General features: G+C 34.7%; 1 protein-coding gene across 1 annotated transcript in view; it reads right to left on the minus strand.

Annotated features, from left to right (window-relative positions):
• Positions 1–3,187: 3,187 nt before the first annotated feature.
• METTL25 (methyltransferase like 25) overlaps positions 3,188–19,616 on the minus strand; it is a 65,307-nt gene continuing 48,878 nt past the window's right edge. Inside the window, exons 9-12 of the mRNA XM_032207792.1 lie at positions 19,398–19,491; positions 6,574–6,648; positions 5,886–5,957; positions 3,188–4,307 (exon numbers count right to left, since the gene is read on the minus strand). Of these exons, the coding sequence (XP_032063683.1) occupies positions 4,221–4,307; positions 5,886–5,957; positions 6,574–6,648; positions 19,398–19,491 (328 nt within the window). The 3' untranslated portion in view covers positions 3,188–4,220. The remainder of the gene's footprint in view (positions 4,308–5,885; positions 5,958–6,573; positions 6,649–19,397; positions 19,492–19,616) is intronic.

Consider the following 19,616-nt stretch of genomic DNA (forward strand, 5'->3'; position numbering starts at 1 on the left):
GCAGCATCACTGGGATGTTGAGACGAGTGTTTTATTTATTCCTCTCTGGTTTGATACAGACATTGCAGACAGCCTTAAGGAAGATGTAGGTGAATGCTGGGAAGATTGGTGTAAAACAGCATGTTTTAACAGTTTGAGGCAAATCTTCATTATGTTGGATGGTTTCCTTGGAGGTTTGAGTTTAATGATGCTCTACCCTGGAATTTCTGTGTAGAAAATGCCTCAGAGCTCTCCAATCTAAAATGACTCATGAAGAGAAGTAAGATATTGTGCATAGGATTTTTTAATACCATACACCTCTCAGGGTGTCTGTTGGTTATTAATCTGCCTGATCTCCAGGAATTAATTTCAAGGCTTTAAGGGAGAAAGCAACAAGAATTATAACAGTAGTACAACTTCCTTGAGGTATCCTGAATCTCAGAAGGATTTTACACCTTTTCTTAAAGTACTCTGAAAGATAACATTGATAAAGATAACAAACATGGATAAGCAAATTCAAAGAACTTAACTTAGGCTTATTCAGCAGTAGTTTGGAGATAAATTATTTACAGCCACTGAACTGAGTTAGTTATTTCAGATGAACATGGTGAAGGACAAGCAGCTGGATCCCAAAGAATCAGGCCACGCTCCCACTTGGAAGGAAGCGTAGAAATTTTGAAAACTGCAGAATTTGAACAGATATCAGAAACTAAGGAAACTAAAGTCAAAGTTCTAAGAGTTAGGTGAACAATTTAAATGTCTGGACAACCAACTACACTTCCATTTTGACTTGATTACAGAAACTGAAATTTCTCCATAGTTCATCATCTAGCATCAATTACACTCCTTTCAGAGCACTAGTAATAAGTAACAAGAAGGGCATATATCAGTCCATATAAAAAGCATGTGAGAAAAAGGGATTTAAAATGGCAGCTCTGTATTTTTTAAAACAGTCCCAGTATCAGTGATCTCTGGCGATATAATGACAGTTATGGAAAGCTTTTAGGAAAAAATACATCTGAACCAGTAAGTACTGACAGGAAAGAACACTCCAATCATCAGAAGGACATAGAGCTGCCACCAAGACAGATAAATTTCGCATGCTTACTCTGTGCAGACTAACATACAGATTTTGAGTCCCAAGATTTTAACTCCATCATGACATAGCAAAAAGAGTTTTTACATCAGATTTTTTTTAGCAGTAAATTAATGAATAATGCCAATGAAGAAAATCTGTAATAAAGAAAAAATAATTAAAATGAGACTTGAAACTAAAATCAAATAAACTAGATCAGTGCAAACTGTTTTATGACATGATGTTCTAATGCATGAATCTGCATTAGAATTAGGATCAAAGAATCAAAAATAAAATAAAATAAAATAAAATAAAATAAAATAAAATAAAATAAAATAAAATAAAATAAAATAAAATAAAATGCAGAGTTGGAGATTTTAGGGCTACTACATACACTTGGATATTAAGGTTCCACACATAGTGTACATATCCTCTTGTTCTTCCACCCAAAAATAGCTTTCAGCCCTAAGAAAAATAAATAAATCACTCAAATTCTGCTACAGAATGCACAGATATGCCACAAACAGAATCAGGCAAGCACCTGAGGGAAAGCACATATATCCACAATTCTTTAGGGAGTATATCAAGATTCATAGCTCAATGTCACAGTAAAAGGAAATGCAGATTCTTTTCTATCAAAAGCTTCATCATATTTAAGATATTGTTTACATTATGGAAGAACTTCTGGCAATAACCACAAAGAAAAATTGTTTTATTCAATTTTATTACTGCTGGGGATTTTTCCATTATGTAAACAGTACCTCATAGGTATTCAGGCATCTCAAGCCTTGAAACAGCTTTGAAAGCAGACAGCAACTGATTTGGCTGCATGCAAACTCTTCATATAAATGTCTTGATAGTTATTATTCTAAGAAGCACATTGCCTCTATCTTTGCCTGCACAGACTGCAAATTGTGTGAAAAGTAATGAAAAAGCCTGAGAAGTTGCTGGGGGGACATCAAATTTTTCAGACCTTTTTGAATCCATGGAAAAGCATTTGGGCTAATCCTAGAGATGTACTTGCTATTCTAAACTGTTCCAAACATCTTCTTAAAATAGTAATAAGAATTTAACTCTGGATTTAGATATCATAATATATATCAAAATATCATACACTATTAACAACAGTCAGTATATCCTATGTAATTTGGTCTGTGTTCAAATTAAACCAGGCAGAGCTTGCTGAAATGACTAGTTTTTGCTATGACTGGGTACATTTAAGCACTTGCTTGCAGTGAATAACTGTGCTACCATTATTTGGATATCATATATGTCCAGCTTTTACTATTTGGGCTGAAAAAAAACAGAAGAGTCAATTCATAACACAAAAAAAGGCAATTTGATCCCCAAGTTATTTTTTTCCAACAGCACACAAGGTTGAGATGACAAGACTCTTAACACTTCACTAATTAGTCATCATGCTTTAGCAAAACATGATAATACCTACTTTCTTACATTTTTGTTCATCTTTTTTTAATTATTATTTACTTTAGATTGCTTCCTTATACTGTATACTATTCATTTTTTTCCTTCCAGATGCTTAAAGATTTTTATTTTGATGCCTCTCCTGGGTAAAGAATCTACCAGCTTGTTAGTTACCTCAGTACTCCCTATATAACAAAAAATCTCATATATGGAAGGCCCCTTTTTCTTTTCTTAGCTGCACTCTAGAGATGCTGTTAGCACCTGCAACTTCTGTTAATTTCCTTGGGTATTGCAGGTGTTCAACAGCTCTAAGGATTGAACCTACTGGGACTAAATAAATATGAGAAGCTCATACTGGATCCATGGAGCTAACAAGGACTGAGAGTCCTAAAATAGACAGTAGTAAACTTACTACACTACTAAAAAAGCATTTCTTCCAAGTGAATACATCAAGAGATGTGGCTTATTAGAAAAATATCCTACTTCTCTTTTCTTGAATGGCCATGTTCACAAGCTCTCATTATATTTTGCAGTCTGAAAAAGATTTATTCCTACTAAGATCTGAATCTCAGTTTGATTCTTATGGCTATTACTTTCACTATAGAATGCATATACAATATTTTCTTGTTATTCTCATCTTCTGCCCACCAAAGTTGCACTTTTCCTTTTCTTCTTTAATCAGTATTTTGTTACCTATTTGTTGTCCTTATTTATTTATTTATTTATTTATTCTGTGCACTGGTAGTTAATTATGTTTTATATTCAGTGGAAAATTCTCATAAAAGCACTAGAACTTACAATATAAACTTTTCTCTTTTTTAATTGATTGAACATCTGCAACTTTATTGAGGCAACCCATTGAGATAAATGCATCAACAAGTAAGTTTCCCGTTCATGAAGTCAGTACAACCAGGCAGAAACTGCCTAGCAAGTTTCCACTCACCAAAGATTTATATTTATACCCAACACATTTGGCCCAGATAATAGCTTTCTGATAAAGCCCAAGGATTAGAGAGTGAACCCCAACACAGCAACTGATTCTTAAACATTGGCATCCACTGGACTAGAGCACACACGGTTTCTTGCCTGTCAGGCTAGGAACATGCCTGAAGGAAGAAAGGGTTAATATAAAACTACTCTGTGGGTATTTTTTATCTAGTCTCAGAAGGTTCTAGTCTCTGCAAGGTTCCTCTATAATAAGCTGCTTCTGATGACATGAAGAACAGAGAAGTACAAAGTCTACACACCTCTTGTCTACAGTACAGGTTAATTTTCTGCTTAAACTAAGAAATCCAGAAAAGAAAAAAGCAAGGCTAGTCTGAGACTGCTGATGCCAGCCATTGGAAAAAATGAGAAGTTTTATGGAAGAATTAACTTGTGATTTAAAATATCAAGATGATAGATATCAATAGATAATGCCTTAAAAGGAAGAAATATTGACATTATTTTAAAATACTCATCACATAACATAGCTCATAACTTTTATAATAAAGCCAAATGTTCAACATTATTTAATAACTGACATGAGGAAACAGTGGTATTTATAAAGGAGGTATGGCTCACTATTTATTTCTCATGATTCACAGAGGCATTGCATTTTTTATTTTTGCAGCTGAAAAGTAAATAGTTGGCAAACACTTCAGTATACTTGAGGAATCAATTAAAAACAACATTGAGAAAATAGCAGCATCAGTTCAGAGCTTTCAACCTATCTGCAATTTGCTTCCACTTAAAAACATGGCTATTTCTTCAGAGCAATAACTGCATAGCATCTGGGGGATTTCACAGGATCAAATAACTTCACAAGTCCTGACCAGGCAATGTTGTCCTGTAAAATGATATATGATTGAAGTACATTAAAAAGTGTTTGACTTAAAAGTTAAGGCATGGTAATAGGTCCACATTTTGAAATGCAAAATCACCAAAAAAAAAGATTATTCTTAATGCAAAGCAGGAAAAACACTTATCTAACAACAAAACTATTGAAGATTTGTTGTGAAAAAGGGAAACAAACAAAAAAAAGTATGTATGTTAAAGTCAGTTTATTTCTGTCACTATCAAGTGACACCTTACCAACCCTTTAATAAATAAAGTTGTCTTTTTTTTTTTTTTTTTTTTTTTTTTCTGGTTGAACAAGAGAGAAGATACTAAGGATCAAGTTCTACTTGTTTTATGTAGCACATTCTACTACTGAAGCTAATTAACTGACTTTTCAAATGAGTAGGGCCAGCTGGATCTGGTCTTCATGTTGCATATGGCTTTTATCATTTCTATTTTTTCTTCCTAAACATATTTTGTGAATCAACCAGTACAAGATTGAATCAATGGGTATATTACATTTAGAAAAGGTAAATTAGCTCTAAATGCACAAAGTCTGATCTTCCATCCTGGAAATCGTACAGATCTCCGTGTGATTTATAACTGGTTGGCATTTGGGAAAATATATCATTATTTAAATATCTCAAATTGCTTCTCAGTAAAAATACCAGTTAGAACAAAAGCATACATTTGCTACAACTCAGTTGTTCCAAGTATACTGTGGTAGAGACGAAAGTGATTTTTTACTTATGATAAAATGGAGCTATTAAAATGAAAGCTTTATAGTGGAAGAACCGTAATTCACATGAATGAATTTAAACTTTATTTTAAAATTTTATTTTGACTGTGGCCGGACAGAAGCTGGAAAATGCTACCATGTCTTCTGATCACATTGTTACTTATCCAAAAAATGTCTGCTGGTGTAGAGAAAGTGTGATTGATGCTTCTAAGTTATCCAGGTCAAGCTCAAAATTAGTGTTAGTAGAAACACTGTAACAGAAATCATTACAGAGTAAATATAGAAGCATTTGCTTATTAAATCCCACATCTATATTTGTAAAATATATCCAGGCTGTATGCTAGTCAAATATACCGCAGTTGACCCATACAGTTGGAAAAAGTATACCCTCTCTTATCATAGATCTTAATTAAGAAATGATAACAACAACCTAATGGGACTTAACCTAAAATTTCTTTAATTATATGTTCTAAAACTTATTATTTGGAAACTCCAGAATGTACGGTATAATGTTTGTTTAGCATTTCCATTTTTTTATTATTATTAAATATCTGTCATATTATAAAAGATTTCTTGCATATTTAAATTATTTATTTTTGTATTGTTTATTGACTTGTAATTACCATACAATTAAAAGAACATAAGTTTTACTGTTGCTGCTTTGCTGAAAATAAAAACATCTGCTGGGCATATGTTTATACTAAATTGAATGAATGCTTATACTTTTGCAAATATGAGAATAATAATTCTGCAACAGAGACTTTTGGTCTGTGCAGTAATAAATTGGCTGAAATAGTCTCATTTCACTGATGTAGCCTTTAGGTACCATAAAACATAATGCAAAAATACCTGCTCCTTGAGGTAGCAAAGACGATCCAGCAGTATCAAAACTTCTATGCAGGGAGCCAGCACAACCTTTAACTGAAAGAAAGATTAGATGCTGTTATGATCTGGGGAAAGAGAGCCAATACACTTCCCAATGGCTACACTTCCACAAAACAATTCCAGGAAGGTCAATCATTTTCTAGTAGTTGTACAAATGTCACCTTGCCAATTTTCCCTGTAGGGTGGACATCTTCTAAACAGATTATATTAAAGATCAAAAAAACATGGAATGCCATAAAGCTAGGAAACTACGTTACTTAGTTGGTTTTGAGGCACTGTCCAACAAGAAAATGACATTATATGAAGCAGAACAATTTTAAAGAGGGAAATAATGAATTTTAATAAAAAGAATTTTTATGAAATAACTGTGTGGAGACCAGTCTAGGTTTAAAAGGAGACTGACATTTCATTTTCCAGGGTAATAGTCCCTCTTGAAAAAGAATCTTCCATGTGTTCACTTTATTATTTTACTGACACCTAATATAGTTTTGAATAGGATATGCTCCAAAGTTTGGAAGGGGGAGCTGCTTTGTTTTTGAGATTGCATACCTCAGTGTAAGACAGTCCACCTCCACATAAAAGTTAACAGGACTTTGTTCTAGACTAGCATATATATAATACAAGGTAATGGTATTAATCCTATAACTTTTACCATATTAAATGCTTCAAGCTCATTCATTCTGTGCTTGTATTTTTCATAGTAATCCATTATACAGCTGTCTGGGAGCTGCAAAGGATAAAAAAAAAAAAAAAAAAAAAAGTATCAGAGTCATGCCAGTTTTGAAATATGAAACATTTTTTTCCTAATCAAAAGTCATCCTACAAATGAAATCTGTGTTTTGTTTTTGAAATTAGCAATTTACTGAAGTCTATAATAATTTTCCAATAGCAATTTCTCAGTTCTCATTTACAATTGCTGTTCTTCAGATGGCATTTTGCACTGACATGAAATACTGAGATATATTCATTATTCAGAAAGCTCTAGTCGTTCTTTAATGAACATTGCACAGCCAAATGGAGATAATATTCTCATTTCCTTTCTCATATATCTTATACCTTGCACCCCCCTGCCCAAGAGATATATTTAAATGGCTGAAGAGTGGAGTCTGGTGTCAGAGTATCACGCTTAAGTCAGGACTCCTGGATGGTATTTCACATTAAAGAACCTACTGTCAGATTCTGGAAATAACAGTTTCACTGTGTCACAAGTTACCCACCTCTGAAATAAAAGTTTCTCTGTTTAATTTGAACCACTGCATGTTTCCCAATTACTTGATGCAACACTGCCAGCACTGACATTGTAACCGCAAATTTTGTGACTTTGGGCTGATTTTGATCCAAGGCAGCTCAAGAACTTGACTAAACTAAATACCCCTTCCCCTTTAAGCCCCTAGTGGCCACTGCACCACAGCAGGTAGCTAGACCTATGACCATAACTGCACTCACAAAGCATTTTCTCTAAGGGCAGCTGGACCACAAAATTTCCCAGGCTTTGTAGGTCCTGATGTCTATACCCTTCTGATGTCCACAGTCCTGGATGCTAAAGAAGACAGATGAGCTGTCCACTTAAGAAGCCTGTCAGAGGAGTGGGAAGTAGGTCTGCAACATTACTGGTGACAGAGGGTGCTGGAAAGAGTGGGGGTGAAAGAGCCTGATGTATTGGCCTGATGTATTTCAGTACTGGGAGTCTGCAGTATGGCTACTCTGTTGTAGTTAAGGAAAGAGCCCACAGCTTAGCAGAAAAGTAATGCTAGTGACAAAAGACCAGGAAATATAAAGTGTCTAATACATTTTTGCACACTTTTATTATCAAAGTCATCCGAGAGCACATGGCTAATCCAGTCATAAAGGAATAAAATAGCTTAAAATAGGTAAACAAACTATAGAATATTTACATAAATTGTAAGTTTTAAAATCAGGTATGTATTATGAACTTCATCTTATGATAAGCAAGAAGAGAATGAAATGACCTCAGAACTATTACTGTCACTGAGAAGTTCTCAAAGATGGTGTGTCAGATTGCTAGTAGATGTGTGTCTTTCATTGTAGAGCAGTCTGATCCAACCCATTAAAAAATGCAAAGAATTAAAAAACACTAAACAGATAAGTAATGAATTTGTCAAGAATAAATCACAGGTCAGCCTGCTTGTAAAAGAAGGGTGGAAGGATTCATGTTAGGGAAAACCAAATGTCATATATTTTGACTTCAGCAAGGGTTTTGCACCATTTCATATAACAATTTCAACACCCAATATAAGAAACAAGTTTTAGATTAAAGTATTATAAAGTGTGTGAATATTGTTTGGATGACCATAACAAGAGAGTTGTTATTAATGAGTCTCCAAACAACTGAAAAGACAGACCGAGTGGAGGTCTGTTAAAAAAAATGCAGAATGTTTTCATTAAGAACTCAGATGATAGAACAGAAACCACATTAACTAACTCTGCAAATGTGCAACAGGAAAGTACAGAATTGCTAGAATTTAAAATAATTTTTAGAAATTGGATCATTGCTTAGAAAAGTGTTTGAAGTGCTATATGGAAATGCAGGGAAGACTACACTCAGGCATAAATAACTAGCAGTTCCCTATGAGGAACTCCAAATGACAACCTGGGAGATGTAGCAGATCACAAGCTGAGCAAGAGTCACAGTTGTACTACTGAAAAAAAAAAAAAAAAAAAAAAAAAAAAAAAAGCAATCACCATACTGAGACATGTATGGGAGAAATGGGAGAACAGCTTGGACAAGCAGGAAGTAATCCTTCAACCCTGCTTGGCAGTGGTAAAGCTCTAGCTGGAATGCTGTATCCATTCTGGTGCAGCAGATTTCACAGAAATAAATGAGCTATTTGAAAAAAAACATAAGAGAGAAAAGAGACCAGAAATCTAGAAAATAGGACCTGTGAAGACAGATTGACAGAACTGGAACCGATGAGTGTAAAGAAGAGAAAATCAAGAGCGGGCATAATACCAGCTTTTACAAAGCTGCCACCAAGAGTTAAGGAAGGTTGTTCTCTACATCTACAGTGGGTAGAAAAAGAACTCATGAACTTGCATTGCAGCAAAGAAAATCAGTCAAAAACTTGAAAAAAAATCTCTGTGAGGTTAATTCAGGACAGGGGAGGTTTTAAGTCATCATCATGGAAAGTTTTAAGAAGTTTAGATACATTTTTCAGGAATGATGCAAAATTCTAGCTCTGCCTTAAAAGAAAGGGAGGGGTTAGAAGAACTTTTGTAGCCTTTGACTCTTTTTTTTTTTTTCTTTCTTTCTTTGTTTTTAATTTAAAAAGAACTTTTTTTCCCAACTACAGCAGCAAGGTTGAGAAGTTGATCTGACAGTACTAATGCACTGACTTTTTTGGTCTTGTTGATATTTTATTTCCAGTAAAGCTGTGCAAATATCGAAAGATCCAAACCAACTAAAATATATCAGTCATGAGATAAACAAAATAGTTTATTTGACCTCTGCTCTATAAGCTTTTCATTTCAACTGAGAATTAAAAGCATTTCAGTATAATGGATTTTTGAAATTATAGGCTATTTGGATTAAAATATAAAGATCTGCATTTGTAAAAATATGAACATTAAATCTTTCTACTTTTGCATCCTTTATGTTCTCCAATTTTCTTCACAAAACATTCCAATTAACTGTGAAATGTTTCACAAATAAAAAGCTGGGTCAAAAATGTCTCCTAGCTGTAGCCATACTCAAGTACTGAGCCCAAATGCTTTTGCACTCCCTCCTTGCTTAACACATTTTGACAGAATGCATCCTGCTGTCATGGGTAGATTAGGTGGTACTCCAAATTGTAGCTCAGCTGAAAGTTTGGCTTGTGACCCAGCTGAATATAATAGGCCAGATGAAAAAGAGAGAAAGCATCTGCAAAAAAATACATTGATAGAAAAGGGCATTAAAAGGAAAATGGTCCTTAGCTCTGTGGTCAATTGACTGGAAGAAGATCAAAACTTGGATTATGGTGGTTTTGTTTGAAACTGCAACAGTTTGCTACCTGGCTTCAGTATTTCCTAGGTACCCAACAGAATCTTCAGCTATCCCTCTGAGGTGAAGTAGGACCAAATTATTTGTTGTGTTTTCAGGAAAAGGTTGGACTTACATATATATGTAAAGCAAGCCCCATTTAGCCACCAGAGTTGTGTGTATAACTCTTCTCCATAGAAAGTTGGCACAGATTTGTCTCTCTCTCTCTCTATATATATAACTTTAAATACATGTACTAAACTTACATTATGATGCTAATACTACGAACTCATGGCATGACTTAAAATGCATGAAAGAAACTAAATACAATATCATGCCCTTCTCTTAATAAGACACTCAAAGATCTAGATTATGCTACTGATGTAGTAAGGAAGACTCAATGCATACGGAGCTTTTTTGGCAAGTGTACCTTAGTTGATTTAGCTCCTGATCTTTACCAGGTTGTGAACAAAAGTGCCTCTCTGCACCGTGATGGTGGTGCATCCTTTCTTTTAAAGTAGTTTATTTGTGGTTTGGTGTGATGGCTGAAACAGCCAAAACAACCAAGAGTAACTAGAGGTCAGTGAGATTCCCATTGTCCTAGTTATAACAATGCTACATGCTGGAGGTGGCACATAAAATAGACTCATCTGTAGTGAGCATGAGGAGGCTGTCAACAGATCCTTGAGAGCAACTGAGGTGCTGCACGCTTGAGCAGACCCAAGTTATACTGGAATCTCACAAACGTGCTGAATGAGCACGCTCTGAAAACAGAACATGCAGGCACAAGGTGGGTGACAACTAGTAATCCCACACTTAAAACTTCTCTAGAGAGTGTTTTTGTTGTTGTTGTTGTTGTTGTTGTTGTTGTTGTTGTTTTTAAGCTGTGACTTTCCCTAGGCTAAAAATATTATGACTGAATTAAAGAAAGCCTCTTTTACTGCCCAATCTGCACTCTCTCTACAGAAGAGAGCCAGATTCTAGAGACCCTGCCCACAGTCAAACAGACACAATGCTCTTTGCCACCTCCATGGGACTGTTTACTCCTGTGCTGGTTGCACATTTCCATGTTTCGTCTCTCTCCTTGCAGCAGTGCTGTCATGAACACTAGCAAGAGTACCAGAAGCTAATAAGGCAACCCTTTTAGTTGAGCGGTGTCTTAGGTCAGTTCAAAATGCTCGAGAGGCCATACCAGACAACAACTTTTTACAATTTTCCAGTGACTAAGGTAGTTAAAATACATCTTCCTGCTTCTCAAATAATGTAATTACTGAGAAGCCTTTGTTTATTTAGAGTTTCATTTGAAATGCATTTCAAATAAATGCAATCTATATCATTTATAATTGTATCTAATTGAAGTAAAAGTCACACTTCTTAAAATTACGCCTCAGACTAAAATGTTATGCTACCATAATTGGGACAGTATTTTGCCTGTTTCAAAAATAATTATACTTGAAAACAGCATTATGCAGAGTATATATGCAGTGTATATTTTATACACTTGTGTTACCCACATCTTCATTTAGTATTTCCCAAACTAACAAATGAACTTCAGAATTTGAGGTTTTCACTGTCATTTAAAGACCTCAACACAGAATTTGGTGGGGGGTAGACATCAAGATCCTTCACAATTATAAGAAATCTCATTTTAAAAGTCCCTTCCTTTTCTGATTTCTGCAAAAATTCTCAGTTTGCTTCCAATTATAGTTATATATATTCAAGTTAATTCATGTCTAATGTATTATGCAATTCCACTACTGATAGTTCCCCAATTCTAAGTATGTGGCTTTTTAACATTTTTAAAAATAACAGTAAAATTAAGCCATACAGTATGACTCCTCCTCTTATTTTGCTTTATTTGCCAGCCACATTTTATAATATTCTAATCTATCACGTTAAGATAAGCATTTATTAACTTCATAGCAGGACACAGCACAATGATGTTTCTAAGAGACACTGACAAATGCCAAAAAATGAGGACGGTGTTCTTATGCGTTTTAGTACAGCAAAAGCACCAGACACATTCTTTTCACACTAGCAACTGTGTGGTAGGAAGGAAGGAAGGAAGGAAGGAAGGAAGGAAGGAAGGAAGGAAGGAAGGAAGGAAGGAAGGAAGCATTCACATACAACTGACAAGTTCATGGAAGACCCAAACATTCATTTAGCATTCTACTTGAAAACAACATTGGTTTAGCCTGTTGGCACATCAACTAGTGTGCCACATGAAAAACAAAACAAGGCAAAACAAAACAAAATGTATTTGCAAGTAGTAATTCTGTAGTTAAGACTCCTAAAAAGCTACTATATGCCAAGTTTTGGAAACTGAACATTACATGTAGGAAATAGATTACATATTCAGCCATTTGAACTTGGGAAAGTATAAGAAATCCCTTTGGTTAAAGAGTTTTCATATTGGTGCTGAAATTAAATTTAGAAATTCATCACTCAGCTAATCCTGTTGGATAAATTTAGAGAATGCCATGCTCCTCTGGTCAAAATCTTGTAACATTACTTATTCAGAAATTCATACAAAAAAAAAACAATAAAGCAAAATTATAAATATATATATTAAAGGTGTAAGAACTAGAGTTCAGTCTATTACTTTAGAATGTTCTCACATGGTGTGGAAACATAATTTATTAATAATTATTCTAGGATGGATGGAACTTCCTAAATATGTTGCTCTAAAAAAGCTCAGTTTTCTAAATAATGAAACTTACCCTGACAAGCTCCATAAGGATGGAAGCTTTTTATCTTGTCCTGGGCTCACCTGTTCACTTAATTGCAATGTCGTTTGTCAATGACATGTATAGAGCACAGAGTCTCTTCATTATATGGTTTAAAACAATTAAAAACATGTAAAACATTCTGTTCAACATATTTTGATACAACTGTGTTCAAGTTTAACGAATTGGAAGATCATTAGAACATCTGAAACAGCAGGTATAGGAACAAACTAGGAAATATAAGTGAAATTGAGAACAGTATTGTTTGAGTAGAACAGATGTGGAAACGGGAAGGAACCTCCTCAAAGACCATTTGTCATTACATGAGTAGAACATGGTTAGGGATTGAAATCAGGCCAGCTCATAACACAGGTTGGACAGAGAGCTAACATGGCTGGGGTGGGGTGAGGAGGAGGGCTTCCACCTGCATGCTTCTCAGAGTGACCATAAAGCTTGAAAAGGCTTGTCAGATAGTCCCTGGTTTGGTCTGAAAAGGGGGAAGGTATGATATTAGGGATGGATCCCAAGAAACTCCAGAGGCATTTCCAAACATTTTACCAGCCACACATTGTGAAGCTATCTGCAAGGTACATTTACCGCAGCATTTTCACAAAGCACTTATGTGACGGGAACTTCTAACTCTCTTAGGAGGAATCTTTGAAAGTCTCATATTTAAGTTTTTGGCTTTGCTTCCGTCTCATGCTGCAGGAATCTGAACACAGCAAACTGGAATTGTTTTTGTATTCATTTTAAAAAGAGCGCTGTTATCATGTAAATACGTGCAAGCAAGCAGAGCATAAGTTATGTCTGCTGAAAATTTATTCAGGACTGAGCTTGATATATTAAATATAGATTTAGCTAACATGAATAACTGGCTCATAAGAGAAGACATCTCCTTAATCCATGTTCACTCTGCCATCTGAGCAATTATAAAAAGGAAATGTGTATTAAAACTGCTGTTCTGAAACAGTGACAAATCACATGAAACTTGGAATAAAAATACATCTGTGATCCTTCTGCAAAACCAATTATTTTTAAAATCAGCGTATCCTTATTTTATTTTAAAAATCAATAGAATCAGCTACTTTATTAGGCTTATTAAATTCAGACCTTTGACTTTCTTTGTTACTTGATATATCACTGAGAAATCACTCAGCTCAGCTACTTAGTTTTCAGACTTTATGTGTACGTACAGGCAAGTGTTACTGTTAGGTGTTTGCTTCACCAAAATAAAGTAAAAAGTCACATATGCATGCTCTTCTGCTAGTTTTCTTAAAAATTATTGCCATTAAAAAAAAACGAACAACCAAACAAAAAAAAACCCCACACACTACTGTTGTATGAAACATATGTCAAATATTCACACTAACTATATAAAAAGTGATCAAAGACATTAGAAAATGAATTTTGTCTGACAAAAAAGTAACCAGTTACTGAACAAAGTAATTAGCGTAATTTCACACAAAATCTATTTTTAGTATTCTCTCTACATGTTTTATTACTCAAATTAAATGCTATGGAGTTTGCAAAAGCACAAAGTCAATGTGTCAAAAAGGAAGTCATTTAGGAATTCCAGTAGAGCTGAACTAGCAAGCCCAGTGTACTTCAGATCTCTTTGGATTTATTTAATGATAAAAATTGCAAGCATAATTGCTAGAGGATAAGGATTATTTTATAAATGAATAATATGTAATAAATTGAGAAAATCTTACAAAAATATAGCAATCATATATTATTATGTATCCATTATCAATTATAAATAAACCCCAAAGTCTTGGTTATTGTAGCGAAATAGTACTAACGCATTCATTTAATTAAATATACTTCTAAATACACAACCTTTGCAGAATATATAGGATGATACTACTTATATCTATATTTAGCTACACAGCTAAATCAAGGCTTTGAAATATTCTAACATTGTTAGACATAACATATCAAATATCAAAGTTGTTTAAATCACTTAAGATGATAAATGAGTTTTCCACAGGACATGAGTTTCTCTTACTGTGTTATTAATTTAAGTGCTGCTGTGATGGGTACAACACCTCACACATAGGTCTAGTGCCCTTTCCTGATCCACCAGTTCAGATATGACAGCTGTAAATCTGTGTGGGATGCTCTACCTGAAGCACAGGATCAGAAAAAGACAAATGGGCAGCAGCTGTTTTTAGGAAGTCTGGTTGGGGTAGAGCAAGCAGGGATAGTGGAAACTGAGCAGTAACCATCTGTTTATTGTTGCAGATCTTATCTCAGACTGTTTGCCAAATAAATGACATTTATTTTTTTTTTTTTTTTACAGGGGTAAGAGCAGCAGGAACTTCAGGTTATGTGCAGACACCAGACTGTTCAAAACTGAAAAATACCAGTCACAGGCCACCTGGAAGCTTGGATGTACAAAACCAAGTAGATCTGCAACAACAGGCTCACTGACAGACATTCTTTTGTGTGTGAAGGTTTACAGTGACCCTTCCTTCAAAGTTGCTCTTGCTCCTCGTGAGCACATGTATACATCTGAAAGGGTTACGTGATTAATGAAATATTTTGACTATATAACTATCTTGTATGCTATTTGGCCATAGCAGTAACTCCAGTATGTGTATAGCAGGAGATGAAATCAAAGTGGCTAATAGCTTTCCTTTGCGGATGCATCAGGAGTGTTCCCAGCCCTGTGTATCTTCCTGCAATTGGATGTGGCATTAAATAGTGTTTTGTGCTTAAATGAATCCCGGACAGCTTCTGTTTGCTAAATAGCTCCACCCACTGAGGCTCTCACTACCAGAACAGTTGTCCTAGCTGGACTGCAGATCCCCACGTCTCCCAGCCTTAACCTGGTAAGCCTGTAACCTTTAATCACCTTAAATCAAAGTAAGGTAAGCTCTAACAACAACATTTTGATGATTTATCCCAATAATTACAGGACACTAGGCAATTTAAGAACATTTTTCTATCTTTTCTAAGACTAGATATACATGAATACTTACACAAGTACTTTTTGCTGTGGCTATGCCATTTGTAGTACTTATTGTCCTAAGTAGTAGCCAAATGACTTAATAAAGAGGCTTACTTTTAAGTCTATCTGCAATAAGGCTACAAATAGAGCTGAAACTCATTCTGATGAAGAAACGTGGCAACAGGCAGGAGTGACTGCCCTTGTTGCTTGAAAGAAGCAAGACTAACTGGTGGAAGAGCAGCCAGATCCTCCAGAAGAAAGAACAGACACAATCACTTCATTCTTTCAAGTGAGAGTCCCACGTTTTTGTTAAATTAGGTAAAACTGATTAAAAGGGAGAAGGAGTCTGATCAAATTTCTCCCTTAGATATCTAAGTGATGCTGAATGCTTTGCTCATACAACATGGAGCACACAGGAACAGAGTGAACTAAGACAAAGAAAACAATCTGGAATAAAATTCTGCCTCAGTGTGTATCCACACTCATTACTGAAGACCTGTGCAGGGATCCTTGGCCCACAGAGCAATACCATTAGTTCTAAATCTAGAAGCAATATAATCATACCTGCGAAGCATCAAGCTGACACTAAAAGACTCCCTCTCTGCCCTCACAATGTGTTCAGACATTCAAAAGTCATGGTGTATGCCTTAGTTTTACCATTGAGGTGGAGAAATGTGTCAAAAGAATGGTTCTCTACTAAAAGACAGAAAAAAAAAAAAGTTCATTTACATCTCAGTGTGTGATCTGGACTTGACAGGCTCTTCTACATTGAAAAGAAAACATAATGGGGGAAATTATTTTGGCTAAGGTAATGGGAAACTTCAGTCCCTGAGCAGGAACTTGTAACAGTGAATGGCCCTAGGTGATAGGTAAATGTTATTTTTTGTAGAAAAAATAATTTTACTATTTTGTCTCACTCTTACTCACTCCCAATTGACAATCTTTTCATAAAGGGTCTGGTTCTGATTTCAGATAAGCAAAGGTCTTCACAACAAAAGAGGCAGAGAGGCTTGTTAAAATGAAGAACTGGTAGGATTGAAGTACCTAACCTTACTGAAAAATAATAGCAAAAATCAGTTTGCTGTTTGGATGTTTATACCTGAGAAGAGCCCTCATCTCTATTTAGCAAAAAGGCTTGTATTTATGTAAATGCGCATTGAGGTGGGTCAGGTGTTTTATGCAGTTGCCCTCTTTATCCTACCTCTCTGTTTGTCCAGACTGGAAAATGACTTGATGGTACCGTGCTGGTCGTTATCTCTATTCTCTTGTAGAGACAGTAAGAGAGTTTAGTCTCTTGTAGAGAGGTTAAGAGAGTTTAGTCTCTATATATAAGAGACTAAACTCTCTTAGAAATTTTCTCATTGTAAAAGAATTGCATTACTATTTGATATTATGACTCTCAGTTTTCTGATTTTTAAAAATTTATTTGTTAAATATCCAGCATTTGCAGTCATAAAGCAGAGACCACTATGTAAACAATATTTTCTTACAGTTCTCCCTGGTTGTATCACACTGCATCCCTAATTACTTCCCCTAGTGCCAGTGCTCTGTTGTGGATCACTTTTTTATCTCCAGATTTGGAAAAATAATAAACTAAACACTTCTGATTTGACCAAGTCTTCCTTAGCTGCTTTTTTTTTTTTTTTTTTTTTCATGGAGACAATGATGAATGCCTCCTTTTTCTGTGGCTGATGGGCACATTTTTGATTATTTGGAAATATTATTCATATATGCTTACTCCCATCTTACATTCTTCCTAAGCATCAGTTTTTGGTGACCGTCAGAGACAGACCAGACATTTGGTCTATGTGGTGCAGCTGCTCTTTTGTTCAGTTTTTAAAACAGAACTAGAAAACAAATTCACATAAATTTCTCTTTGATTTTTGTTGTCTTTGAGAGCAAGTGTTTAGCCTTCATCACAATTTTAGCTATGTAAGTATTTTCTTCTGAAAAGAGAAATTTAACACATTCTCCATTAGCATGTAGAAATAGTGCTGACTCCACCATGAAAACTGCAATGTCAGAGCCACTGCTGAGGAAGCGGTAACAACTTTCCTCATGCTAGCATCAAAATAGCACTGGTTTTGTCCTGATGCAGATTTGAATATAGCTGGGAAATAAAAAATAATATTATTTAGATCAGCATAAAACTCAGTCATCACCATGCAGCCAGCTGCACATAAAAATGAGGAGCAATACAAGCAAAAATTAACATTTACTTGAATCAGATCTTAAGCACCTAAACAAATGTGTAGCTTGAAGTGGTGTTGCCAGACGTTTCTCTCAGGGCAGCCTTGCCCAGACCCTTTCTAGCAAAAGGCAGTGCTTCTAAAATCAGACACACGAACATAAAGTTTACATGTTCAATGATTTTAAAGGAAATACTATGTAACTCTCACCAGCAGCGTTTAATCAATAATTACTTAAATAAACTATTATACAATCAATCTACTATTGCGTTTGGATGATTGTACACAGAATAAGGAAGGTAGCATCTTACTAGTTGCTTTCAACTGAGGCAAATGCATTATGTTAGTGCCTAATTATCATGCAAGCATGATTCCAACATCATTTGCAGTTATTCAGTCTTTTATTTATGTTTGCATTTTTGTTAGGTTTTGCATTTTTCTCCTAGCTCATGGTTTGATGTATCTGGCAAATTTTAAGTGATTTCATACTTTGGCTTCAGATTGTAAGAGTTGAGTTACTGAAAGCTAGTACATTCAACTTAAATACTTTACTCACTTGCCACAGCTATTGTTTCTTTGATTTGTACATTTTTAAAAATAATCTAATACCTTCTAGTTTCTGTTACACAATTTATTCCCATAGCATGGTTATGACCTTACACTCACATAGCTGTATTCCATGCCTAATGCTATGTTGCCATCTGTTGACCAATTTAACAGTTGTATGGTAAAGAACTAAGACAAGACATTTGAGAACATGAAAAAAATCTGAAAGATTTTTCGATTTTAAATCTCAGATTTGTACCTACTTCTTTTTCTCTATGTAGGAAAGTTATTTTAAAATGTTAACATTCATCCTTAACATTCATTAATTTAAATAAGAAAGTAATAGGTTTTTGTACACACAGAGGCTTCACAAGATCTTCAAAAGCTACTTAAGGAGACTGTCTAAAGGCTAAAATCAATAGGAGATACTTTAGGAACCAAACTGTATGAGAAAGTACACATGAAAAAGCGGTGAGTTTGTATTGGATAGTATTTCAGATGGATTTAAAAGGGTGCAGGAGTTACTTTTATCAGAGTATACATTATCCGCACAGGCAAGAAGTTCTTCATGTTTGCTTCATTCAGCAATATTTATGGCTATATTTACTTCTAAATGACTGCATGTATAAAATGGAGCATGTAGCACTGTTTTTGTTGTTGTTTTTTGTTGTTGTTGTGTTTTTTTTTTTTTTTTTTTTTTTTTTTTTTTTTTTGCCTCAAAGGTGATTTTTAGGATTACATTCATAAATACTGGAAAGGCTTTCAAAAATTCTGATCATTAGCATTATGTATAATAAAGGATTGCTTTATATAAAGTCATTAGAAAAAAAAAACAAAACCTTTTAAAGGATTTATACATGGAAGCTGATTTCCAAAAAACACAAAACAACTCAGCTTTGATTTATTTCTTTAATATATCAGTATGGATTATACTATTATTATTGCTAAAAATAAAACTACTTTATATTTATACAGCAATATACAAACTACACAACTCAGTGGTTTAAACACTGCATTGTGGTGCTAAATTCATGAACTCACATGGATATAAGGATTTCATACAGTCTCTGCTTCACGACTCACCTTTGAATCATCCAGTTCCAATTTTTTCAGAGACTTTCTGACATAATCCAAGAAAGAGGATGATTTGGAGAAAATTTTCCCAACATGTCGTTCACTGCAAATATAGTGTTGAGATGCATGCATTCCAGCAACAGAAACTTACACATTTTAAAAATAATTTTAATTGAATTTTTAATTCATGGCAAATAAAGCTGTTGGACAGCCACTACTGTCAAGTTA

Source organism: Aythya fuligula, chromosome 1 (assembly GCF_009819795.1).
Source record: "Aythya fuligula isolate bAytFul2 chromosome 1, bAytFul2.pri, whole genome shotgun sequence".
In the NCBI taxonomy this organism is placed as follows: Eukaryota; Metazoa; Chordata; class Aves; order Anseriformes; family Anatidae; genus Aythya; species Aythya fuligula.